The sequence below is a fragment of the Diospyros lotus genome, chromosome 14 (genome assembly GCF_014633365.1).
Source record: "Diospyros lotus cultivar Yz01 chromosome 14, ASM1463336v1, whole genome shotgun sequence".
In the NCBI taxonomy this organism is placed as follows: Eukaryota; Viridiplantae; Streptophyta; class Magnoliopsida; order Ericales; family Ebenaceae; genus Diospyros; species Diospyros lotus.
The window spans coordinates 5918602-5946107 of record NC_068351.1 but is presented as its reverse complement, the minus strand read 5'-3'; the positions used below and the strand labels follow the sequence as shown (position 1 = coordinate 5946107).

Sequence of the window (27506 nt, the reverse complement as noted above, 5' to 3'; positions counted from 1 at the left end):
TTTACGTTTAGGTTATGTTTTTGTTTTGAGCATATTTCGCAAGGCCCAATCTATTTAGACTCTGTAGCCCGTTAAGGCATCGTATTTAAACACTTTTTCAATTATTGTAGGGTGGTTGCTTTTGGAATAAGAATTTGTGATATTTTTTTTTTGTGTTGACAATCTGAGTTTTGAGTGTGTTACCTAGTGTAGGTGTGCCTACATTAGTTTTAGATTGGAAAAATTATAAGCATTGTTATTAATGAAGTATAATTGTAAAAGTTATTCTTACCTTTGAAAAACACAGAAGTTTGATACTAATATTATTATGTTGTAATTTTTTCTTATGATTAATTAACCCTAGTTAAACATTATAATATAAGCAAAATACCTTATATTTAAAAACTTTCATATGGATGAACCTAAATGGTTTGGGTTTTATGAATGAACCCAAGCATCTATGTGATAAACCTAAACTAAAACAAACCTTCAAAATGAGTTTGAAGATGTTTGTTCATATTCAAATCTTCAAACCAAATCGAACCTTGTGTTCAAAGATGAACAAGTATTTGTTTATTTTTTAAACTAAATTGAAACGAGTTCTTTAAAAAATAAACATACTTATTTATCTTTGAATCCAAAAAAGTTTGAACAAGTCTTATTTTCATCTTTAAATTACATTGATTTCAACCTAGATGGATTTTGGTTTTCTCTCTCTAAATAGCGTAGTAGCCATTGCCATAAGAGAGAAAATGAAGGTAAGACGATCATTTTATCCATTTATTTAATAGTAGAAGAGATTATTGTAATTTTTCCATTTAAGATTTGAAGTAGATTTAAAGATTTAGTTCATTTGAACCCAACCTTGTTGTGGAACCATCGTCCATTGTCAATGACATTGTGGGCAACCGCTTGTAACTTTTTTTGTTTTTTTTTATATATTAAAATATAATATATTTATTATCAACTAATAGAATTGTTTAAAAATTAAAAGTGATGTGCAATAAATGCAACATGTCTAAAAATAATGTGTATTTATTATATCTTAATTATTGTTAATAGATAGCATTACCCATTAAAAAAATTAAAAGTCATTTGCTAATAGAAATAGCAGAGGATCCACGTTATAAAATTCAAGAGAGCTACTATGCTACCTTAAAAATTTCAAAAGTAGTGGGTGCCTTTGAGCAAAATTTACCTAATAAAATTGCTCTGACTTGGGCATGTTAAAAGGAAATTAAAATGATAGTTATAAAATGAAAAAACAACTCAAGGATAGTATAATTGGTAAGACATATGATGGATCTCAGTTCGAGTTATGGGAATTATCAATTTTTTTTTTGTTCATGGGGTCATACAGTCATTTGAGTAGATGTTATGCAATTTTTTCTATATGCATACGGACTGGAAAAATTTCAAGGTTCAAAAATATATTATAATAAATAAAAAAGTACGTTATATGACACTGACAGTAGTAAAATGTTGCCACCACTCGAATTCTTGCTTTTTAAGCTCATCAACCTAAGGGACTACGCATAGATAAAGCAAAAAAAGGAATAAAGATGAAAAGAAGAAGAATAAAAGCAAAAAAATCGATTAAAACAAATGAGAAGGAAAATAAAGCAGTCTAATTAAGATGGAGTGCTAATTACATTCTTCTGGAGATCAAAAGAAAAAAAGAAGACGACAAAAATATAAGAGAAGATTCATCATCAAAACCTGCCATAGACTTACGTACTACACAAATTGCTTCTATTCCTGAAACTCCTAAGACTTTTAATTGCTCACTGTATATTGACGAATTCTCTACTTAAAACTGAAGGGTCTTAATTAAAAGTATATAGCTATGGATAAGATAATAATGATTTATTGTTGGCAGTTTTCAAACTATATATTCTCTAGCTTTTGCTTTAGTTTTCATATCAAGCTGTATGCTCTCATTTAGAGCCCTTGTGCCGCAACTTTCATGTGCTTTGCAAAGATGAGAATGTCGGGTGGTTCTGGAAATCAAAGATAGGGAAGTTATTCTTTTGCCAAAAACATCACAAAGCATCAAAAGCAGTGTGCTTTTCATCTTTCTGAGGGAAGATTGTGCTTTTCATTTCTAAAGCAGTAAGTAACCTCTCCTTTGCATGAACCCTAAGGCCTAAGTTATGGATCGATCACCCCAATCTTCCTTTGCACATTGCCATTGATGGTCTTTTATACATGTTTTATGTATTATGTACTAGTTTTGCAACTGATTAATTATTCTTATTATTTGCATCTGCATCCAATCCGAGGGTGTTCCTTGAGGCACATGTATATATAAGTTTCCTTTTTGTTTTCTTAAGAATTGACGCTTATGTTGCCAATGGGATTGTCGGTTGGAGCATTAGGAAATCCGTTGGTGGTGGTTTTCTACTTCTTCTTCTTCTTCTTTTGGCTTGGTAATTTGGTGGTTATTGTAATGTTAATCTTGATTGCTTGCTGTTGGAATTAATAATTTTGGAATTTCAAGATGTCTATGTGCATGTGTCTTTTGGTGTCTCTAGAAGTTCAATAAATGAGGGAATGTGCTTTGTTCTTAATTAGCAATGCATGCGTCTAGTATTAATGTGGTCATGTATGGGTTAAGTTCATGCATAGATTTAAGTTCATAAATTGGGTGACTAAAAGTGATTCAAGTAATTAGATACCGAAAAGTAATCTATAACACCTGTATATCTTATAGTAATTAGAATTTAAATTTAATTATGGTGAATAAAGTTAGTCTCCTCCAATGTACTCCTCTTCTTCCAACATTGCTACTCTCCCTCTACAATTGGATCCTCCGGCTTGTACTTCCAAGAATCGTTAGTGTATAAAGCTGCTAACCATGCTATATCTACAGTAATAGTCTGAATATAGACTGAATGCAATGTAGTGTATAGGGTGGTGGCCATGGGGGACAAAAGTGACTTTTGATCATTTAGTCCGAAAAATTGAACGAATCATCTCAAGCCAAAAAAAACATTATCCTTTTTGCTAATGAATTATTTACAATGCCCAAAACATATTTTTCCACCATATTCATTCCCATTCACAAGAACATGGTTGAGAATCAAAGTACGTAAGAAAATTACAGGAGAGAGAGAGAGAGAGAGAGCCAGCCAACAGCTAAACTTTATATTCTTTTACAGCGCCTGAAACTTAAAAATTATCAGTCCATCTACAGATTCAAGCAGGCCTACATGGTCGATAGACTGTTTATCTGAACTGTCATCATCAAACGATAAGTTCAGGTCTAAGGATAAAGATGGATTCGTCTCTATCCCACTGAACTTCTCGTCTTCAGCACCATCTGGATTGTGTGACTGTTGGATTGGAGGAAAGCTGCAGGCTCTCGACCTCGACCCGAAGCTTTGGCAACTCAAGATTACGATGGCATCGCAAAGACTCACCTCTTCACCATCGGGATTTGTTATTCTTCCCCTTTCAATTGCCCTCTTTATTCCAATTTGCGAGCGATAGTCTGCTTGGTCGACATCTTCAACCAAGAAAACCCGGTGAGGATTCAGAGTCACTGCTTCAGCAAACCTCTCAAAGTAGCAGCAACTTTGCTTGTCTCTTGATCTCTTGTTTCTCAAATCTTGATCAGCTGAATGGTCATGAGCTTGCATGGATGAGAAATTGCTCGAAGCCATCGATACGAGAGACGAACGCGAGCCAAAAATGAGTCTGGCCAGTTCTCTAGCAATCTTAACTTTGGCATTCACATCCAAGCCTTGGAAGAGCAGCCAAGTATCTTCCTTTGCCTCACTACCTTTTCTTTTTACCACTCCAGACCTACACTTCAATATTGCGCTAGCAATCTCAGGAATTACATCTTTTTGCCATGGGACTTTTTGTTCCAATGCGCTGCAAAGGATGTTGGAATTCTTGGAATTGAACTCCTTGAACCTTTCGACGTATAACTCAGTCTCCATCACATCGCTCGACGCAGGAGAATTAGTAGTAGAACTAGGGTTAGAGAAACATGCTTGTTTGGGATCACAATTTCTGTTTAATACTGGACCAAAATTTGAAAATTGATGATCACCAAAGTACTGCTTGTGTTTGAACAATGGCCAATCTTGGCAGGTTGGCATCAAATTGGGGTATTGGTGGTCAAACGAAAAACCAAAAGAAGAGCAAGAAGGTGATTCAGAAGAGAATGCCAACGTTCTCTGAGAAGAATAAAGCTTGAGAGAAGAACTGCCAATTGGGTTATGTTTTCCGCAAAGATCTCTGACTGGGACACTTTCCTGCAGGTAAAGAAATCAACAGTCACACAAAAAGAAAAAGTTAATTAGTATGGTTGTCGAGAATAGTGTCTTGTAGTTTAGAAAGTTGATTTTGATGATTTATTGATCAGATTGTACCTGTTCACCATAATAATTAGGCGTTTTGCTTTCTTTATCCTTGTATTTTTGGAGCCATGAAGGAAGATCTGACGCGGTGGCCTCACTGGTACAAATGCCGGTTCTTAAGCTTGGGGCTTCAGTCTCAAGCTTGTTGGAGCATTCATGAGCAGAGCAGTTGAGTTGCTTATCCTTTGTACCTTCAGAGAAAAGCCAGTCTGAGCCGCCATTTCCAGTTTTCTTGCTTCTACACGCGCTTTCTACATGGCTGAATGGACATAGCGATAAAATGAACTCATATAAGATGAGATATCCATTGGAACGTTTTGAAACACTTACTTTTATTCTTGATCAGATTCCTAATCTCACTTACTTTTTATTCTTCTTTTTAGATTCCTATATATGTCACTTTCATAGGGAGATCACGGAGAATAAGAAAAAAGGTATAAAATTATATGATTTTACTTCTGTACAAGAAAGCATTTCAATATGTAGCAGAATAACATAGAAAGTAGTTAAATAATGCTATTCATGTGTAAGTGTTTGTCTGGGAAAAATAATTTATTTTTCATATTCTTTAAATAAATACATAATATCAATTAAACATTTCTATATAAGCTACCACATCAACGTTTTTCGTCTCAATCGGAGATGAATAGAAGGTGGTTTGATGAATAGAATTTTAATTCCTTGCAGTCCACAAGTTTCAATGACAAGTATTTCAGTCCTCACTTCTGGACCATTAATACAACCAGTGAACTCAATGATCTTAAAACTGGGGGAAAAATAAAATTATCTGAATGCAAATTGGGACAACATGAAAGCTAGGGAGGAATTTGACAAATTTCAGAATAACAGAGATCATATGATGAGCCTATAGAGCTATGCGAATTAATTATACACAAATTATCTTGAACTACCTGATAACTTGTAAAAGCAATTGAATAAATAAGAATGAATTACCTGCCAGAGATGAGACTCAAGCCCAAACTGCCCTCAGGTATTATAAGAGGATGAAGGCCCCAAAGAGTTTCCAGTGAAGGGTGACCATTCTTACATCTCAAGTAAGTTTGGAATGTTGCAATCCCCATTAACCAAAACCTTGCATTCTCCCCAATTCCACACACCAATCTGCCAAGCTCCATAATCATGTGCTCCACAGGACAATAATATTTCCTTTCTTGATCACCAGAACCAGCCCTATTCTCAGTTGTCCACCTAAGTAATTCTCCCAAGTACAAAACAACCCCTTTGTGCACCCAGCTCTTCACATGGCAAGTTAGTTCAACAAGCTTCTCTTCGACCTCTTTTCTGGAGAGATTCTGCAGAGTGAACCTAGGGAGGCTTATGAACTTCAGTTCCCTAAAAGCATCAGGAACTTCTCCTCTGTCAACTTTGTTCATCAACCCCTTAACTACATCTTCTACCGTATCAAGACACTCCCCAACAACCACAATGCTTTTTCTTCTCTTGTTCATCATGCTTTCCAGTAGACTCATGACGTCATCGTTTTTAAACTGATTTGGCCCTCTTGGTGCAGAAGAGGAATGGGATCTCGAGGATTGTTCCAAGGAAACCGCTTTTTCTACGTTGTTTTTCACTTGGGTACTGGAGAAGCCAGCTTCTCGCATGACTCTACTCACACTGGGATCGTCCAATATGGAGATTACCAGCTGCTCAAGCTCTATTTTCACAGCCAGGAGGGGTTGCTGGTGGTTCTGATCTATTGATCCGCGGCGTTGGTGAGCTTGTGCCCTCTTGAAGGCTGCAACCAACGCGTTAGAAATGGAGGGATTTTGCGGGTGAGGAGGACTAATCAAGATGGGGCTAGAAGAACAGGCAGGAATGCGGTTTAGGGCAACATTGAAGCAAAGCTCTAAGGCTTTGCACTGGAAGGGATGATGGGAATGGGATTGGAGGCAAGCCCGCCGGAGGAGGCCGGCCGAGGCGGCCAGCAAGGCGTTGGCCACGTGGAGGGGAGTGACCTGGGTGTGGCCCCGCCGCCGGGCAAGGTTTACCGCTTGTTTTACAACGTTTGCAGCTTCTGGAGTTAGGCCTTGTACGGTACAACCTCCTGCTCTCATCTTCTTCCTCAAGTAAACAATGTTAACTAATTCTGCAATAGCTATGGTTGAGAACAGAAAGAGATCAACGAAATGAAATGGGTTGTTCTTGTTTAGTTTGAACTATGCGAAAACAATATCAATGACATACAAGAAGAAGATTGGAGATAGCTAGCAGCAGGTTTAGATATATAGTGGGAGCGGTGTGTTCATAGGTGTCCTCGATCGATCTATGTATCTATCAAACTATATATAGCGCTAGCTTAAAGGAACTAATCTAGTTTTTCAGGTTGGCCGTGAAAGGTGCGAGAGTATTAAAGCCAAGGGTGTGAAATATATTGTAAGGGAGAGGTGGGCTGTTCTTTCCTTGTAAGCGAGGTTAATTGGGGTCCAAAATGGATTTTTTTTTGCAGTAGAAAGGGGAATACATGCACTACAACTCAGGTTTGTTCTTTCTCAGAAAAATAAATTAATTCCTAAACAAATTGAGAAAAAAAAAATACTTGATATGATAGTGTTAGCTAATTAGCTTTAATTCTACCTGGTATAATTAGTTCTGATATCAATTAGGTTGGGAGAAAAATGAGTTGGACCTGAATTGTTTTCTAGATTGACCAATGAGTATTAATCTAGAAAATAGATGTCTCCTCCGACTAAAAAATATTTTTTTTTGCATTGAAATTTTTTATGTAGAAACAAGTTGTGATTGTTGGAGATGTGATACCATTTGTTTACCCAATAGATGGTAACAGTTAATTTAATTATAAACTACTACGCTTGTTATTTTAATTAAATAAATGAATATATGAAAATGACATGTAGTGTACCCATATTATATATATGTGGAATTGGTTCTCCTTCCGTTGTGGTCTAGTATCTTAGTGGGGTGCTAACCTAGAAATGAATAAATTTCTTCCATCTCTATACATGCTCAAATCACCTTATACCTACTGTATCTTTCCAACCTCATATATATATATATACGTGTATATATATATACATATATATCCCTATCACATATAGCATTTCTGGTAAACCTATGACCTCGAGAAAAAATTAGGTATTATTCCAGTATTGAAAGATAATCTTCATCTATGCTAATTAAGAAAATGATTATTTTAAGAGATTCCTTATATAAAATAATTACTTAGACAATTATATACTCGTGTGAGGGAATTAAATGCAAAATGCCATGGAATAATTTTACTAATGGTTTACCATACTTGAAATATTGAAACTTCTACTGAGAGAAAGAAGAGGTATATTGATCATTAGTTTGATCAATTTGGTAAATTGATGGGGGCAAAATATGAACCACACAGTACTAGACCAAATACAAATCGAGACATCAAATACGAGGAGATGGAAAGAGAAGGCGGGTGTGGGGAACTGCCTGTCTGAAGGAACATGGGAAACTGTGTTGGCTTTATACTTCCAGACTCAAAAGCCAAGGAATAAAGGGCTTCTTCGATTTAGCCAAAAATAAAAAATAAAAGGGCTTCGATTTAGCTATATATTGACTGCATTTATGAAATTGGTAATTCTCATATGCATGTACAACGCTTGATCCAATCGCTGCGATTGCATTGGGATAAGTGCCCCACAAAACATTCACATCCCTCCCTCTCGCCCCTTCCCCTCTCCCTCTCAATTATTTCATAAAGTTTGAAGCTTTTGAACCCTCTTTGAGTCATTTATAACCACACAATTCATAAAGCGAAAATCAACTGATAACCAACCCTTCAAGACAGTACAAGTGGGGTTGCTTTCTTGCATTAATTAATTAGTGTTTTTACCTTATTGCGACCACACGATAAGATGTGCTATATATTTTATTTTTAAATCTTAAACATTTCACAATGAAAAGTGTTTAGAATTTAAAAATAAATTAAAAATATATATATTATTTAAAAACTAAAATATAATAAATACATATATTCTTATAATACAGAATAAAAAAATCCTTCCTTAATTAATATTTATTTAGAGAATGATAGACAAATTTTATGCAGCTAGCAAGGATTATTGACAACATCTTGTGTTTGTATACATATATATCTTCTTCCCAATCCCCAAATTATGTATTACTTATTAATTTCCTTGCCACGAGATTCACACGTGGAAAAAGTGAGAAATTAAGGCAAAGAACCCAAAAAGAAGATGTATGAGAGGTTTAAGAACAACTGCATTCAAGTAGATATAGTGGAGTAGTCAAGATACAGTTCTTTGTTACGCAAAAGCTCCTCCATCTTGTTGCTGTATGTATTGCTGATGATCAGGTGAGTCTATGGGGACAGCTTTGCTTTTGTCGATATTCCAAGCTAGTGGTCTCATTCCTCACTGTGCAATTTCATAGAAAGGAGAGCTACCCACCACTCACTCTACAGTACCTTGATCTTTTTTGACAAATAAATGGATAATTTTATTTATTAATTAGTGCTACAGTACCTGCTTGATCTTGGAGTACTTTCAACTAAGAACATCATAAAAAAAACCACATATATAAACAAGATCAAAAAGAAAAGATATTCCCACACACAATAAACGAGAGAAACTAACCCTTTTCGTTCGTCACTGGTCATCTTCTTGTTGTTTCCCATTAGACAAGGCAATTTGTTGTGGCAATACTTTTAGTTTTAGTCATAATTTATTATTGTTACCTTGAAAAATATTGAAGTGCTTATCAGCAGGCATATATAGAGGAGGGTAATACCCAAGGAAACATGTATGGGAATGTTTCACTTGTAGGGTCCCAAACTCAATAATGTAAGCATGACAGCATGACTTGGCATGAATGACAGAACATGCATGGGCGCTTTCAAGGCAGCGGGGAATGACTCCAAATCCCAACATTCCTCTTTGTCTGTGTCTGTAATTTGAGCATCACCTTTTTGTAAGCAACACTTCTAGTTGTAGAGCTACCATTTCAAATTCCCTTTCATGGTTTTAGACTCTTTGATGATAAATGAGACTACATCTTCAAGAATTGGACCAATGGGAGAGTAGGGTTGCAGTCTAAGTAGTACTGTAAGGTGGAGTGATCCCTCTTGCAAAATAACAAAGAATTACTTTGGGACGAACTCTTTGATGCCTAAATTAATAATTGTTGGAGTCTCTAGATTAATAGTTGGATGAAAGGAGAAAATGGAGGGTTAAGCAATTTTCAGGAATTATATTTCCCCTGTGTTCCAAGATGTATACAAGAGCCCATTAGAATTGGTAGCACTTTGGCCCCTATGTTGTGGAATTTAATTTCTTCCCCTTAGCTCTCATGCTCATGCTTCAGTTTGCATTTTACTTAGTTAAAAAAAAAAAAAATGAGCTAAGAGTAGTCTCTATGTGTCTGAATCTTATAATCAGGGGATTAGTTTTAGAGTTTTTATTTTTACATCTTTCTTTATTAATGTTGGTGAAACAAATTATTGAGAGTAACGCACTACCTGGAAGAGGATATTAACGTGATGTCTAAATTAAAAGTGAGGTATAAATCAATAACCACATCATTTTTATTTCCTTTATTTATCATACTAAAAAATAGAGAAAGCCAATGCTTCCAAAGCCAGTGTTTTATTCATGACAGTCAAAAAAGCTACTTCCTTTGTTGGCCTAAAAAGACAAGCAAAGAGCAGCAAATAATTTGAACGAAAGTAATCAGCAATGCTGGAAAAGGGAGAGTTCGAATGAAAGAAAGGAATATCTATGGAGTTCCTTACATTACAATACACTTACCTAGCATCCATAACAGTAGTTAAAGCGTACCGGCTGAGAGTTCAAAAAAGTTTTCTAGTGTAATAAAGGCCTCCTATCAGCAGCTAATAAGTTCCAAATTTTGTGTTTGGCCACCATATGACATGTGAGTGAGAAAGCGAAAGTTAAACAGTAGATATATCTTTCTCTGCTTTCACTTTCAGGTCCTTCAATGCTTTTCTTCTTCTTCTTATTTACTCTCTCTCTCTCTCTCTCTCATATATATATATATATATATATATATTGGGAATGCCGATTGATTGTTTGATTTGGCAAAATTAAGGCCAACTTAATTTATTCTCTTTTCTTTTCAAATATTTTCCTAAGTTCATCAATTTTGCTCAATCGAATTGAAGTTCATTTTAGATATATGATTGCTTATTTCATTTTTTGATAGAATAATAATAATTTAACCGAAATTTTTAACTTCACAATCACAGTGATTGTCAATACAAAGAAAGAAAACCCAATCAACCTTACAATTTGATCGGCCAAATATCAGTGGTCTTTCTATCATTGTTCTTTTTTCCCACTTTATTATAATTGTTGTTAATTCAAATTTTCTCATGCTTTTTTTGTTCCTCTCCTTGACCTTGTTATATATTTTTCTTTAAGTTGTGAAATTCACATAATCAAGCTGAGAAAGGACTGCATATGCATTGATGTGAAATTTAGCTGATCAAAATAGAAAAGAAATTCTATTAAGAAGCACAACTGCACAATCCCAGCTTTTTCTTTCTATTAATTATTTTGCACATATTTTTTTTACACAGATCTACATGTTTGATACAAAACATGGCCACTTCAAACATGAATGGAAGTCACAGCTAGTGAATGGTTCTTACAAGGATGACCTCATTGGTCTTGAAGTGGATAATTTTAAGTAGGAAAGTCCTGATTATTAAGCAACAAAACTAATCTACTAATTAAATTAAGACAATAGTAAAACCTATCATATCTGAGCTTCACTCTCCTTGACCTTGAGGATTATTTGCTGCACATTGAGATCTTGCAGGGAGTAGTGGAGCAAGTAAGCTTTCAACAGCAGCCCTCTGCTTAATTGTTTCCTCGAGTATCAGTAACCGAGCAGCTTCACATGACTTTGCATCTGGAAAACCCACTGTCCATCTAGCATCTTCCCCAACAGTGGAAGTCTTCAGGTGGCTTCTGGTTTTGCTTTGATCAAATCTTGGGTTGAACTCTCTGATCTGAAGATGCAACCATGTCGGATGAGAATCATCCATCTCCGGCTGTTCCAAAGTGCAAGTCAGCTAAATTATAATCCCAGTAGCAAAAATAAACTTGTAAGCAATAAAAAGACTCCTAGCCTCAACATCTTAATTTCACCACATTTCAAAGATTCATAAATCCTGTTGTCTTTAGTGAAGGATTTTGAACATGGCGCAAATTTCATTGTTAGGGGTGTCAAGTCGATTAGTGCAAAAAAAGCTTTCAAGTGGAGTTTGAACTCAGCCTAGTAGTGCCAGGATGTCCAGAAATGTAGAATGTGTGGAAGTAGCGAACTGGCGCTTAATGTAAAAATTTATCGAAGTAAACCAAAACTGAAATAAGTTGTTCCACTAGCCAATGCATAACACCTAGAAACACGCACAATACGTGATATATCACAAGCAGTGGTACCACCCCATGAAAGGGGATAACATCTTCTTGCAGTTACAGATCTAGTGAGTGAAATTTTTTGTATCTTGACCATGTGGTAATAGGAATAATAGAACATGAGCAATCATAATAGTAACAAACATTTTAATACAAAAAGATTAAGCAAGTTACAAATCAAAGATAAGTTGACTGCTTGGTGAACTTCTGCCAAAGAAACAATTTTCCATGGCATAGGACAAGCGTATGGAAAAATTAATGCAGTTGTAGCACAAGGGTTGAGTGGAATAACATCAACCCTGTTTCTGGATTTATGGAAAAAGGCACACAGGACGTTTATTCCCTGATGCATCTCCATAATGGGGCCATCTCTAGTTTCATTCATAACTGGTTATAGGTTTTATATTTCATACAAAATTTTGTGCATGATTATTCACACTTCACATGGAAATATCAAGTTTGTAAGCTTCCAGTAGTCAAAGTTGGCATGAAATTTAAATCTGAGAAGGATCACATATATGTATATTTAACTCTAAATGTGCAAAAATATATGAAGACAGGAAAAGAAAGTTTTCAAAAAATGCAATAAACCTCAAAACCAGCATACGCAACTTATACTCTAATAGTACAACCAGCAACATACTCTAATATCTAAGCTCAGTATTAACACAACAACCACTTTGATCCACAGAAAGTAATGTGCATCAGCTATTGAACTTACATTTAACCCTGCCAATGGAGCGATAGCAATTACTACTCCTCGCTTGGAGTGTAAGGGATGTCTCTCTAGAAAGAGCAACTTGCCAGATGTGCCAGTAGCAATGGGTATCACATAGATATCTCTCATCCCAACCTTGGGAAATGAAATTTTACAAGCAATTCCAGAACCTGCAAGTATTCTTAGTTAAAATAATTGAGAAAGGTGACTTGGCATTTTTGGATGGTGAATAGGAAATTTACAGGAAAATTAACCAACCTAAAGATATCACTGAACCAAAGCTTGCAGATGAGAGATCTGAAACACAATTTCTTCCAGAAATAGGTGACGAACTGCTTTTCAAATTTATGAAGGGATTATCAAAAGAATCCCCATCAAAAATAAATGCCTTCAAATGAATATGCAGAACAAAAACCTATACATAGAATTATTATAAGAACTTTTGGGTCCCAAAACAGTACAATGATAATGAACAAAAACACAAAGGTGCATGGAGAAGAATATCAGTGTAGATTTAAGATAAATATGGAAAAAACAATAACGGAGTGCTATGAAGCACAGATACTTTGATAAAGGTGCCATCCTGCTATGTCAAACACTGACTCTTGGCAGACTTTCCAATAAGGTGTTAAGCACTCATCCAAACATCTTCAATTATTCTATAATTTTTACAACTCGGACACTTTTGGGAAAGCATAGCCCCAATATGCTTATTCACTATTCCACAAATTAGACCTAGATTATGAGTTTAGAAAGAGTAAGTCGAAAATCAATTATATAATGGAAAGAAATATGGACTTACATTTAATAGTCCTCACTCTTAACTTTTTTAAGAACTTTGAAACCTAAAACTAATTTGTTTATTAATAGAGCTTTCTAAAAGAGGTATTATAAATTTGTTCATGTTTCTTTCCTAGTAGAATATGTAAAATAATTTCTTGATATGTAGATATAATAAATTATAAATATATTTTCATATAAAAATTAATACTTATAATTTATGTATTCAATATGGCTGGAGATTTAGGATTCATATAGTCATTAAAGCTTGTGTTTTTGGTTGTCGTTGTTGATGATGGTGTTGTATGTATTGACATCAATTTATATTGTGTTCCAACAATTATGAAAATTGCTGTTTTGTGGATGTTCACATTTCTTATTCATATATACACTTCTTAATATATATAGTGTGTATATCTAATATGATGTGGATGTGGCTATTAGGGCAATTCCTAGTCTCTTTGTTCCAAAATGAAGCAAGCCAACGACATATACATATTAAGCCTTAATCAAACTAAGTGAGTGTCAGACCCCAAGGGATCTAGCAATTGATCAATACTGATCTCTTCCGGTAGGATAGAGATCAAAGGAGATCGAGAGAATTTTCAAGAGAGAGAGAAGGAATAAGAAGAATTTTATTCAATTTCCAGATAACTCCATTAGATGGGTCAGTAACAATTTATAGCCTTCCCGAATACATGAATTCCCACCAAAATTTGTAACCATCTATGTACCATACCACATAGCTTTTCCCCTAGTACAACCCCCCCCCCCCCCCCCCATTGCACTAACTTCTGTTTTATTTTTACTACTTTAACTGTAAGTACATGACAATACCCTCCTCTTTAGACATTTCTTGTCCTTAAGAAATGGTCAGTAGGCTAGTTGCTCTAGGAAACTGATTAAGCAAGTCCGAGAGGTACTCTCAAGTGTTGTTGTCCGCATGTATATTGGACCACTTCACAAGCATTTGCATAATCAGGGCCCCTTATTGGTAAATCACACGTCTATTCAGGGTTTTAGGAAAGGACTAGAGTCAAAGGCTCTCTGAGGTAACTGGGGGCTCACCGGTTGTCCTACAACCTTCTTCAATAGTGACACATGAAATACCGGATGCATTCGAATTCCCTCCGATAATTGCAACTTGTAAGCCACACTTCCTTCCCTGGCTATAATAGGGAAAGGACCAAAATACCTGGGGCTCAGCTTGGAGATAGGGTCAGTAGAAAGTGACTTGAGGTGGGGTCCCTTTAGTTTCAGGTAAACATCCTCTCCCACAAAGAACTCCCTCTCACCTTTCCCTTTGTTAGCCAGTTGTTTCATGCAATTTTGGGTCGTGGCTAGATCCCTTTTAAGCTATTGTAAGAGTTGTTGTCTCTATTGCAGATGTTCATCCACGGCTACACTTGTGGGACCTGGTAGGGTTGGCAATAGAGGCGGTTTGTATCCAAATAGGGCTTCAAAGGGGGACATTTTAATGGAACTATGGTGGCTAGAATTATACCACCACTATGCCAAGGATAGCCACTTGTGCCAGCCTTTAGAATGTAAAAAACATAAGTATCTCAGGTATGTTTCCAAGTACTGATTGACCCTCTCGATTTGTCCATCCATTTATGGATGGTAGGAAGATGATAGACTTAGCTTAGCCACGAAGGACTTCATCAAAGATTGCCATAGTAGGCTAGTGAACACCTTTTCCCTGTTAGACACTATGGTCTTTGGGACACCATGCAACTTCACCACTTGGTCTAAGAATATTATGGCCACTTCTTGAGCAGTGTAAGGGTGAGTCAGACTTAGAAAATGAGCAAATTTTGTGAATCAGTCCACCACCACAAATATGTAGTCCTTACCCTTGGAATTTGACAGTCCCTCAATAAAATCCATCGACACACTCTCCCATGCCTGCTCTAAAATGGTCAATGGTTGTAATAGCCCTGGGTGTTGAAGACTGATTCAACATTTGCTGAGTTGGTATTTATTTATTTATTTTCCATGTTTTCTGTTTAGTTGAAGTAGGTGGTTTCGTATTTTTCTGTTTTTTAGTTCAATCAAAATGCAGTTGTAGTTGTGCCACAATATCCGGTCTTCACGTAGTTGTAGTTGTGCCACAATATCCGGTCTTTACGTATTGTAATGCCTATTTACAGGCAATTTGGGTTGCTGAAATGATAGAGCAGATTTCTCCAGATTAACTGGTTTTGTGCCCACCACCTATTTGATTAAATATCTCTAAGAGAAGTTCCTTCTTCTGAGCTTTGTTTTCTGCCCTGTTTTTCCTTCTGCAGCCTCACTAATTCTAACATTGTGGTATCAGAGCCACGTTCCTTCAAGAACTGGGCGTAGTAGCACGCATGGCAGCAAACGGCAGTGCTGTGAGCTTTTCTCAACCGTTGATTCCAGTCTTCAAGGGTGGAAGTTATGAATTTTGGAGCATCAAAATGAAGACTCTCTTCATATCTCAAGACCTTTGGGATTTCGTAGAGAGTGGGTACAATGACAAGGACAAAGATGAAGGTCGGCTGAAAGAAAACAAGAAAAAGGATTCCAAGGCGTTATTTTTCATTCAACAAGCAGTTCATGAGACTGTCTTCTCAAAAATTGCAGCAGCAACTACGGCAAGGGAGGCTTGGACTATATTGCAGCAGTCCTTTCAAGGCTCCAAAAAGGTACTTACTGTGAAACTTCAATCACTTCGCCGTGATTTTGAGACTTTAAATATGAAAAGTGGGGAATCAGTGCAAGATTTCCTTTTTAGAGTATCTGCTATTATCAACCAAATGAAAACCTATGGAGAGGAAATTACTGATGCAACTGTAGTTGCAAAAGTATTGAGGAGTTTAACTCCAAAATTTGATCATGTTGTTGCTGCCATTGAAGAGTCAAAAGATTTGTCTACTTTCTCTCTTGATGAATTGATGGGATCTTTACAAGCTCATGAAGCAAGGATCAATAGGTCAACAGAAAAGAGTGAGGAAAAAGCATTTCAAGTGAAGGGGGAGTCTATTCAGAAGGAAAAGATGGAAAAAACTCCAAGTCGTGGTCGTGGCAGAGGTGGTTTTCGTGGAAGAGGTAATGGTAGGGGCCAAGGAAGAGGTCGAGGAAGAGAAGCTTCCAATGAAGAAAGGCAGAATAGGACCTTTCAATGTCACTACTGCAAGAAACCTGGTCACAAAGAAGCTTATTGCTGGCAAAAGCAAAAGGATGAGAATAATCAAGCTAGTTTTGCAGAGAAAGCAGAGGAAGAAAGTAAGCTATTTATGGCCTTTTTTTGTGAAAAAGAGAAGTCTAACGATGTTTGGTTTTTGGACAGTGGTTGTTCCAATCATATGTCTGGGACAAGGTCATTATTTAAGGAGCTTGATGAATCCAGAAAATCAGAGGTGACACTAGGAGACAACAAGAAGATTCAGGTTGAAGGCAAAGGTACCGTTAGCATTTCAACCAGTCAAGGTAATGCCAAGATTTTACAAGATGTGTTGCTTGTCCCTAGTTTATCTCATAATTTACTTAGCATTGGGCAATTAATGACTAGTGGATATTCAATTTTGTTTGATGATGGGTGTTGTGATATTAGAGATAAAAAAACTGGGCAAATCATTACTAAAGTTCCAATGGCTAACAATAAAATGTTTCCATTAGAAGTTTCAATGGTTGAGAACTGTGCTATGGTTGCTAATGGTGACAGTGAGACTAGATTGTGGCATCTACGTTATGGGCACTTGAATATTAATGGGTTGAAGTTGTTGAGTCAAAAGGAAATGGTTTTTGGATTACCGAAACTTGAGAGTCTTGGCTTTTGTGAAGGATGTGTTTATGGAAAGCAAAGTAAAAGGCCTTTTCCTGTAGGAAAAGCTTGGAGAGCCTCTAAATGTCTTGAGTTAGTGCATGCAGATTTGTGTGGGCCTATAAACATTGAATCTCTTGGTGGTAGTCGATATTTTTTGTTGTTCACAGATGATTACAGCCGCATGAGTTGGGTTTACTTTCTTGAAATCAAGTCTGAAGCTTTTGACAGGTTCAGGAAGTTCAAAGCATTTGTGGAAAGAAGAAGTGGTCTTTTAATAAAGACACTACGAACAGATAGAGGAGGTGAATTTGTTTCAACTGATTTTAATGTTTTTTGTGAGGAAAACGGAATCTGCAGGGAGCTTACAGCACCATATACACCAGAACAAAACGGTGTAGCTGAAAGAAAAAACCGAACGGTAGTGGAGCTGGCCAGAAGCATGATGCAAGCAAAAGGTCTTCCTATTTATTTTTGGGCAGAAGCTGTTGCAACAGCGGTGTACCTTCTCAATTTGTCCCCAACAAGAGCTGTTCGAAATCAAACACCATTTGAGGCTTGGACAGGTAGAAGGCCAACAGTAAGCCACTTAAGAGTTTTTGGTTGTATAGCTTATGCTTTGGTTAAAACTCATTCTCGAAAATTTGATGAAAAATCTGAGAAATATATCTTTGTTGGTTATTGTTCTCAATCCAAAGCATATAAGCTATATAATCCAATCAGTGGTAAAATTACCATCAGCAGGGACGTAGTATTTAATGAAGATGCAAGATGGGTTTGGAGTGAAAAAAATGAGCAGCAACAAATTCAAGTGTTGGAAGACAATGTTGCATCATCGCAGGATCCAACACCAACAATTTCTGGTTTCTCTACTCCTGGCAGTAGCACTCTATCAGCACCTACAAGCAATGATTCATCTTCAAGCTTGTCAAATGATACTCCTCCAAGGAAATTTAGATCCTTACAGGAAGTTTATGATTCTTGTACCTTTGCTTTGCTTGTTTCTGATCCTATTTGTTTTGAAGAAGCTGCAAAAGAAAACCAATGGTACAAAGCTATGGAAGAGGAGCTGTTAGCTATTCAGAAAAATCTGACCTGGGATTTGGTGGACTTGCCGGAAGGAAAGAAAGCTATTGGGCTCAAATGGGTGTTCAGAACCAAGTATCATGCAGATGGGAGCATCCAAAAACACAAGGCAAGGCTGGTAGTAAAGGGTTATTCTCAACAGCAAGGTATCGATTTTGAAGAAACATTTTCTCCTGTTGCTCGCTTTGAAACGGTGAGAACCTTTTTGGCCTTAGCTGCTCAATTAAATTGGCCAGTATACCAATTTGATGTTAAATCTGCTTTTTTGAACGGTGACTTGGAAGAGGAAGTTTATGTTTCACAGCCTGAAGGTTTTGTAGTTAATGGCAAAGAAGAAAAAGTTTACAAGTTAAAAAAGGCGCTCTATGGCTTAAAGCAAGCACCGCGGGCATGGTACTTCAAAATCGATTCTTATTTCCAGGAGAATGGTTTTAAAAGAAGTAATAATGAGCCCACTCTTTATCTAAAGAGAGAAGGTAAAAATGATTTTTTAGTGGTATGTCTTTACGTTGATGATATGATTTATATGGGTTCAAATGAGTATATTGTTGCTGGATTTAAAGATTGCATGATTAAGAAGTTTGAGATGTCTGATTTGGGGTTATTGCATTATTTTCTTGGTCTTGAGGTGAAACAAGGAGTTGATGGGATATTTATTTCACAAAGAAAATATGCAATGGATCTTTTGAAAAGGTTTAATATGGTGAATTGTAAAGTTGCTGCCACACCCATGAATGTTAATGAGCAGTTGTGTCGTGATGATAGTGCTGAAATGGCAAGTGCAACATATTTTAGAAGTCTTGTTGGTGGCTTAAACTATTTGTCTCATACAAGGCCAGATATTACTTTCTCTGTTGGAGTTGTGTCTAGATTTATGCTTAATCCAAGCAAACTTCACCTTGGGGCTGCAAAGAGAATATTGAGATATATTGCAGGAACAGTGGAACATGGAATTTGGTATTGTAAAGTATCAAGTTTCAAATTAATTGGCTTTACGGATAGTGATTGGGCAGGTAGCATTGATGATAGAAAAAGCACATCAGGTTACTTGTTTAATCTTGGTTCTGGAGCTATTTCATGGTGTTCAAAGAAGCAGGAAGTGGTGGCCTTATCAACTTCAGAAGCTGAGTATATTGCAGCAACTTCTTCAGCTTGTCAAGCAGTTTGGCTAAGGAGACTTCTTGTAGATTTCAATCAGAAACAAATTGGTGCAACGGAGATCTTTTGTGACAATAGATCAACTATTGCAATGACAAGGAACCCAGTATTTCACAGAAGGACCAAGCACATTGACATCCGTTATCACTATATTCGAAGTCTCGTATCTATTGGAGAAATTACTTTGAAAGCTTGTGATACAAATGAGCAACTTGCAGATATTTTCACAAAGTCGCTTCCGCAAGCAAAGCATGAGTTCTTCAGAGAACAACTTGGAGTTTGCAACTTTGAATCAAGGGGGAGTGTTGAAGACTGATTCAACATTTGCTGAGTTGGTATTTATTTATTTATTTTCCATGTTTTCTGTTTAGTTGAAGTAGGTGGTTTCGTATTTTTCTGTTTTTTAGTTCAATCAAAATGCAGTTGTAGTTGTGCCACAATATCTGGTCTTCACGTAGTTGTAGTTGTGCCACAATATCCGGTCTTTACGTATTGTAATGCCTATTTACAGGCAATTTGGGTTGCTGAAATGATAGAGCAGATTTCTCCAGATTAACTGGTTTTGTGCCCACCACCTATTTGATTAAATATCTCTAAGAGAAGTTCCTTCTTCTGAGCTTTGTTTTCTGCCCTGTTTTTCCTTCTGCAGCCTCACTAATTCTAACACTGGGTAGGCCATAGTCTCATGTTTGCACCTCTTGCACACATCACACACTAAAACAAATCTTATCACCTCTTCCTTGAGCTTGGGCCAACAAAATAATTGTTTCACCTTGTGATAGGTATTTTGTACATTTGAATGCCCCCCAATAGAAGACTAATGTAAGGCTTGTAAGATCTTCCTCTTCAACTTTGCACAGTCCCCAATAACCAATCTTCCCTTATACTGTATCACCCCATTCACAAAGGTATACCCTTTTCTTACTTGCCGGGTCTACAATCAATTGTTCTAAGAGGGCCTTAACCTAACCATCTGCCTCATAACTCTTCACCACCTCTTGACACCAATCTAGCACCAAGACTGTAATGGTTGCAACTATTCCTTCCTCTTGACACTGAGAGAGAGCATATACTGCAATGTTCTCCTTCCCTTTCTTGTACTAATGACATAATCTAGGCCCATTAATTTGGTCATCCCCTTTTTCTATAAGTGAGTGTGAAGTTTCTATTGTAACAGACACTTCAAGCTCTCATGGTTGGTCTTAATAATGAATCTCCCCCCTCCAGATAGTGTCTCTACTTTTCCACAACAAAAATAACTGTCAATAGTTCCTTCTCATAGATGCTTAGGGTTACTGGCTTGAGGGCTAAAGCCTAGCCTATAAATGCTAAGGGCCTACCCTCCTGCATAAGGTGCATAAGGACAACCCTAATTCTCATCCCACTTGTATCGATCTTCACCACGAATATTTTGTTGAAATCTGGTGGGTACAACACTGGGGCCCCACTCATTGATTTCTTCAACTACTCAAAGGTTGCCTCAGCCTTTTGATCCCATACAAATTTGTCCTTCAAGCCTGTTTGTGGCTTGTTAATTCCCCCATAACCCTTCACAAACTTCCCACAGTAGCCAATTAGCCCCAAAAAACCCCTCAAAGCCTTAATGGTCGTAGACCTTGGCCAATTGGTTATAGTTGCCACTTTTTTTGGATCAGTACTCACCACTTGTCCCTATGCAAAGGCACACTTTGACCTTTTCATATACAACAGGTTGAGTTGGAGAATCTCAAACGTAGTCCTTAGGTGTTTTAGGTGGAGATCAATGGTTAGGCTATATATTAATATATCATCAAAGAACACAAAGATAAAGTTTTTGAGGTAGAGTTCAAAAATCTGATTCACTAGTGATTGAAAGGTAGCTTGGTGCATTTGTTAGGCCAAAGGGCATAACAAGGAATTCATAGTGGCCATGGTGGGTCCAAAATGTAGTCTTGGGTATGTCAAGTGGGCTCATCCAGATTTGGTGATAATCGAATCTTAGGTCAAGCTTAGAAAAAATTGTGGCATGTTTTAGTTCTGTTAGATTTATATTTATGCCATGCTTATATCATAGCTTATATCATGACTCACTTAGTATTAATATAAATAAGTGTACAATGTATTTGTTTGTTGAGGAATTTATTTCCTCCAATTATGGTTTGGCTCTCTCAAGTTCTTTAATTCAACATGATATCAAAGCCAAAATACAAACCCTAGTTGCAACCAACCGCCAGCACTGCTACTGTTGTTGTCTACAAACGCCCTGCACCACTACCATCAGTCCTACTGTCTTTGGATCTGCAGCCCGCTGCCTCCAGATTTGCAACCCCAGTCTTCGTTGTTGACACCATTACTATCATCCACCATCACGGCCCCTGTTTCACTTTGTAGTCACCATCAGCCACCTTTGGTTCTGCCATATCCACTTCTGCCATCGTCTAGTGACATCGCCACCCAGATCTATCATTTTTCCCTTCCTCTGTCACCTACCATCGCTCATCAAAATCGCCGATCATTGTCGTCCTCGCCGCCATTGGTCTTTTCTCACCAAATCTGCTTCCTCTCCATACGGATCCATCGTCCATTGTTGTAGATCTGCTCCTTGTGTAGTAACTCCGCCTAGATTCGATCGCCGCTAGTTAGATCCAGCCGCCACCGCTCAGATCCGGTCCCACCTTGCTCAAATGCGGCCACTTCCTTTCAGATCCGCTCCCGTCGCCGTTGTTGTCGCCCAGCTCCGGCCGCCAAATCCAGCCACACCTCTCTCATTGCCCAGATGTGCTCCTATCGCTGTTGTTATCGCCCAGCTCCGACCACTCCAATTGCACTAGCTCCTACCTAGAATTGCATCTGCGACTTCTATCACTACCACCTGCTTTCGCTGTCGCCTCCCACCGACACCATCTCCGCCGATCTGCCATTTCAGATCTCGCCGAATTTGCCTCTTCATTCTTTCACCGGTCTCTCACGATCTCTCGTCGAATTTGTCTCTCACTAGATCTACCTCATTAATCTCTCATCGAATCTGCCTCCTCAACTACTGTCCCTCCAGCTATCATTTCTCAAACCCGGCCATCAATCCCTCAGACCCAGTTAGATCTGGCTGTCAGAGCTCAAATCTAGGCATCATCTCTCAGATTCGATTGTCAATTCCCCAAATCTAGCCGCTCTCGTCTAGATCCAGCCGTTCCCGTCCAGATGTGGCCACTCCCGTCTCAGATCTCGCAACTGCTTATCAGATCTCATGGTTGGTTTCTCATATCTCATCTCCTTCCAGCGTAGCTCTCAAATTGGCATGCCTTCAAATCTCGCGCCTGTTTCTTCTAGCGCGTCTCTCAAATCTCGTGGCCTCTTCTCCAAATCTTGTGCATTGCACAAATCTCGCATCGTCGTTGCATTACCAATCTTCCATCATCATTGTTGTCGCCAAGATCTACCTCCAGTCATCACCTCCGTAGCCTCCAATAGTCGACCACCTTTGTGACCCAAAATGATCGTCTTCTACAACACCACCTCCACACGCCCTCGAATAAATTATATTTGTAACAAACTTGGAACATATATATGTTTTAGCTTGAGAGGGAGTGTTAGATTTATATTTATGTCATGCTTATGTCATAAGTGTACAATGTATTTGTTTGTTAAGGAATTTATTTCCTCCAACTAGGTTTGGCTCTCTCAAGTTCTCTAATTCAACAAGTTCATCTAGTAGATCTTCAATTAAAGGAATGGAAAATTTGTCCTTGATGGTTATCTCATTTAATTGGTAGTAATCAAATGCAAAATTGCCATGAAATATTTTTTTTTAACTAATAGCACTAGAGATGCAAACGAGCTATGGCTGGGTCTGATAAGTGATTTTGAAGCATCTCCTTGACCAACTTTTCTATTTTTGTCTTTTGGTTAGGAGGGTAGCGGTAAGCACAGACATTAATAGGGTATGTGTTAGGCTTGAGGTTGATTGTGTGGTAAATATGTCGGGCTAGGGGTAGAGAATTAGGCTCTAAGAATAGATTCTCAAACTCATCTAGCAGTATATTAAAAAGGTCAAATTGGTGTACCTCTATGTTAGCCTGCGGTAGGCTGCTCACTGTCAACATGAACTCTCCTTTAGGTTCCAACTCTTCCTTCATCTGAATAGTGGCTTGGATAGAAAACAACTGAGCCATCTGATTCATCTTATGCTTTATCATCTTTTGCAGCCTTCTTCCTATAATCATCTTGCATATTCCAAACAGCTCCTTGTTAGTCATTTTTCTCCCTTCCTTCTCAAATGTCACTTCCATTTTGTTGAAATCGAAGCAAATTAGACTAACGTGCTTCATCCAATCGACCCCCAACACTACTTCACACCCCCCTTAATTTAAGGAATCTGAAATCAGCCTCAAACTCCTCCCTTTGCATCTCCCAACAAAACCCTATGTAGGCTAATCGACTCATAACCTTGTTGTCATTGGCTATAGTCACTGTTAACAGTTGTGTGTTGATTAGGGGACATCTCAACCTTCGGGCTATTTCCTCATCCAAAAAACTGTGGGTGCTTCCACTGTTAATGAGAATCAACTTGCTATCCTCCACTTTTCCCTCCACTTTGATTAATTTGCTATTGGTCAATCCCTTCAAAGCATGCAAGGATATCTCCCCATTGTCTTCCTCTTCCTCTCCTTGTGGCTAGGATGTTTCTCCCTCCTTTGCTATCTCTCCTTCTTCCCCTTCCAATAATAAGAATTGTTTATTACATTGGTGGTCGGGAAAATATTTATCCCCGCACCTGAAACAGAAGCCAGCTTGCCTCATCTGTTCTATTGTCTTCCCACTTTGGGTGGAGGGGGCAGGTAATGCCAAGCTCTTTACCCCAGGAGATCCCCTTCCCATCTCCTTAGTATAACTCCTTCCTTGAAGCAAATTACCCTAGTTAACCCCCTTGGCTATCAGCCTTAGTTTCTTCATCAACGCTTCCATAGTCAATTCATGCAACCTGGCACTATCAGCTAAATGCTTAAGAGTTTTAGGTTGAAGCACCTTCACTATTGGCCTCAATTCTTTGTTCAAGCCACTTATAAAGTTTGAAACAAAGTAGGCTTCTGTCAAGTAGGGGTTATGGTTGAGCATAAGAGCCTTCAGTTCTTCAAATCCAATTGGTACTCCATCATAGACCCTACTTGCCTAATTTTATTAAATTCTTCCACCACATCAGACAATCCCCATTTGCTAAATCTCTCACACATCTCCTGTGCAAATTCCTCCCACCTACACTCTCCTCGAACCTTGGACCATCCCTGGTACCAAGCATCCCTTGCATCATTAAGGTAGGCTACAACCATGGTCACCTTTTGCCTCTGTGCTACCCCATACCACTTGAACATCCGTTCACACCTCATGATCCACCATCGAGGACTCACTCCATCAAACAGTGAGATTTCCAACTGTGGCTTGAATAAACCATGCGAATTTTGCACCAGCGATGCCTCCTGTCGTCGTCCCCATCCATTCTCACCGGGCTCCCCATGACCTTCTCCTCCTTCAGAGGTTCCAGTTAATGTTATTAAAGGCCCAAGGTACACTAAGGCGCATAAGGGTGTTGGAGCCTGAAGCGCAAGGCAAGACTAACTAAAAAAATAAAAAAATATATGTTTTAATTAAAGAATAAGATACAAAATAAGTCCTAACTCCTAATAATATATTCACAAGCTTGTTATCAAGAAAATTAAAAAATTTAACATATACTAACTAAGAAAAATATTAAAACAAGTTACATACCTATAAATTTCAGCAAAGTAAATCCCATCATATTTCAACAACCGGAATATAAGCATCACAAAAGTTAAAAAGTCTATAAGAAAAGTCTTTTAAGTCAACTTAAATTAAATCTTAAATAATTTATGAGTCTTAAATCCTAATTAAGATTAACTAATTATGAATTTTAAATAATCTAAAATTATCCTCATCATCAAGATCAAACATTTTCATATTTTTATCATTAGAAGCATCAGTCCCTTTGGTTTGAGAATCTCTTTTAATTTATTGTTTATTTAGTATTTAGTTATAATTGAAATTATAATATGAAAAGTAAATACCAATAAGTAAATACTAATTCCAATTAGTATTTAATTATAATTGGAATTGGAATTTGAAAAGTTTCCCTTTCCTATTAGAATTGGATTCTATTAAAAATCACATCAATAAACAAAATACCAATTCGAATAAGTAAATACCAATTTCAATTAGTATTTAGTTATAATTGGAATTGAAATTTGAAAAGTTTCATTTTCCTATTAGGATTGGATTCTATTAAAAATCATAGCAATAAATAAAATATCAATTCCAATTAGTATTTAGTTATAATTGAATTAGAATTTAAAAAGTTTCCTTTTCCTATTAGGATTGGATTTTTAATAGAATCCAATCCTAATACCAATTCCAATTAGTATTTAATTATAACTGGAATTGGAATATAAAAAGTTTTCTTCTCTTATTAGGATTGGATTCTATTAAAAATCACAACAATAAATAAAATACCAATTCCAATAGGTAAATACCAATTCTAATTAGTACTTAGTTATAATCAGAATTGGAATATGAAAAGTTTCCTTTTTCTATTAGGATTCCATAAAAAATTACAGCAATAAACACTTACATCATCCACACTTACAAAATGATATGAGCCAAATTAAAAAAAGTAATTCCGGATTAGAAATTTCAGCCTGTAAGGATTTACTTTCTATATGCACATGGACAAACTTAAAACTAGAAAAAAGAAAAGAAAAATGCTCACAAGAAATAGAAACTAAAGTGTCAAAGAGGGAGAAAAAATAATCCAATCTTATTAATTCAAAGGCTCAAACAGCCATTATATACACGCCTATCACAATAGGCAGTTTCCTAAGTCTAATTAGGAACTTTCCTAATTAGATGATTCCTAGACTACCTTAGGAAATATATACAAAAGGAAAGTATGTACAATTGTGAAATTACAGAACAAATACAAATCAATCAAATTAGTGTGCATATGCACGATACAATTAGATCAGATTAGGAAAGTAGGGCATCTTAAATGTATTTCTAACATAAAGTTTGTTCAACACATAGAAGAGCATGATTAATGCCTAAACTTACTATTTAGCCAAAAAAAAAGCATAAACTTACTAGATGTATACAAAGGAATGTGGGAGTTAAAAGGAAGAATAGCAAAAAGAAAATAACCCCAGAAATTGTGCATACAAATAGAAAATGAAATGCAATAAAAAATTAAAAGAACACAATGCCTTCAACATGGTGTGCTTCTGTAGAGGTGTGCAATCAGTTATAATCGAATCGAACCACCCAAAAATTACTAACCGAATCAAACCGACCCGCATATAATAACCGAACCAAACTGACCAACTAATCCCAACTAACTGAACTAACCAAACTAACCTAGAAAATAACAAAAGAGACCGAACATTAGTTTGGCCATACTGTTGTCGCTGACCCCTGGCCTGCTTGTGATTCCAATGATCGAAATTGATCATTGGATTCCCCCAACCGCAATAATTCATATATCCAAAAATGAGTTTTATCGGACGGTTGATTTTTTGTAGATCTAAAAATTAATTCTATAGTTAAAAAACTCAAAACACATTTCTGGAAAAACGTTGCTAGCCACTATCCACGATGGATTTCGATGATCGAAATCGACCATCAGAGTCGCTTTGGCTCAGTGACCCACATACCCAAAAATCAAACGCATATAATGGTTAGATTTTAGTAAATCTAAGTTTTAATGTAAAATAGAAGTTGCTAAAAAACTTACCGAAGGGGCCATCGACGTCTACAAGCGAGCACGGTGGTGCAAATCGGAGGAGAGAGATGCAATCGTCATCAGTGTTGAAGTCGGCATTGTCGTTAGAGAGGAAGCGTCAGAGGTTGTTGCTTTAACGGAAACAACAACAACTGGCACCGAAGGTAGAGAGGAAGTGTTGCATCGGCGTCGACATCGGCATCTGAGAGGGCGATGGTGTCACCGTGCCAAAGAGTCGAAGACGATGGGGAAGGGAGAAGGCCAAGCAAACGGAAGGATTGGTTCAGTCCTTCCGCCTTCTAACTTCTAGGTCTTCTCTCTTTTGTGTTTGTGTGGCATTTTTTCACTTTTGCTTTTATAGTAAACCCAAAACGGCATCGTTTTGTAAGTTTGGTTCGGTTTGGTTATTTCGATTATTTCAAGCAAAAAACCGAACCAAACACTAAAA

The 27506-nt window shown here is 37.2% G+C and overlaps 2 protein-coding genes across 9 annotated transcripts in view; both read right to left on the bottom strand.

Moving 5' to 3' along the window:
* Positions 1-2981: 2981 nt before the first annotated feature.
* On the bottom strand, positions 2982-6717 carry LOC127789686 (protein SMAX1-LIKE 3-like). The gene is made up of 3 exons (XM_052318637.1): positions 5304-6717; positions 4362-4608; positions 2982-4244 (listed from the first exon to the last, which is right to left on the bottom strand). Exons 1-3 carry the CDS (start codon positions 6422-6424, stop codon positions 3135-3137), a joined length of 2478 nt encoding a protein of 825 aa, XP_052174597.1. The 5' UTR covers positions 6425-6717; the 3' UTR covers positions 2982-3134.
* Positions 6718-10865: 4148 nt separating this feature from the next.
* Positions 10866-27506, bottom strand: part of LOC127790213 (protein TRANSPARENT TESTA 9-like) — a 42626-nt gene continuing 25985 nt past the window's right edge. For 7 of the 8 annotated variants that reach the window (XM_052319525.1, XM_052319526.1, XM_052319527.1 and 4 more), the window contains 3 exons: positions 12744-12900; positions 12489-12655; positions 10866-11400 (listed from right to left, as the gene is read on the bottom strand). In XM_052319525.1, coding sequence (XP_052175485.1) covers positions 11116-11400; positions 12489-12655; positions 12744-12900 — 609 coding nt within the window. In that variant the 3' untranslated portion in view covers positions 10866-11115. Of the gene's footprint in view, positions 11401-12488; positions 12656-12743; positions 12901-27506 lie in introns of those variants that run through there. The other variant, XM_052319533.1, reaches the window with a different exon arrangement.

Bases quoted from the DNA above. Each gene is read 5' to 3' on its own strand.
- LOC127789686 (XM_052318637.1), bottom strand. From the start codon at position 6,424: ATGAGAGCAGGAGGTTGTACCGTACAAGGCCTAACTCCAGAAGCTGCA. The intron at 4,609-5,303 runs GTAATTCATTCT...ATGTCCATTCAG, and splicing joins TTGAGTCTCATCTCTGGCAG to CCATGTAGAAAGCGCGTGTA. The intron at 4,245-4,361 runs GTACAATCTGAT...CTTTACCTGCAG, and splicing joins CTAATTATTATGGTGAACAG to GAAAGTGTCCCAGTCAGAGA.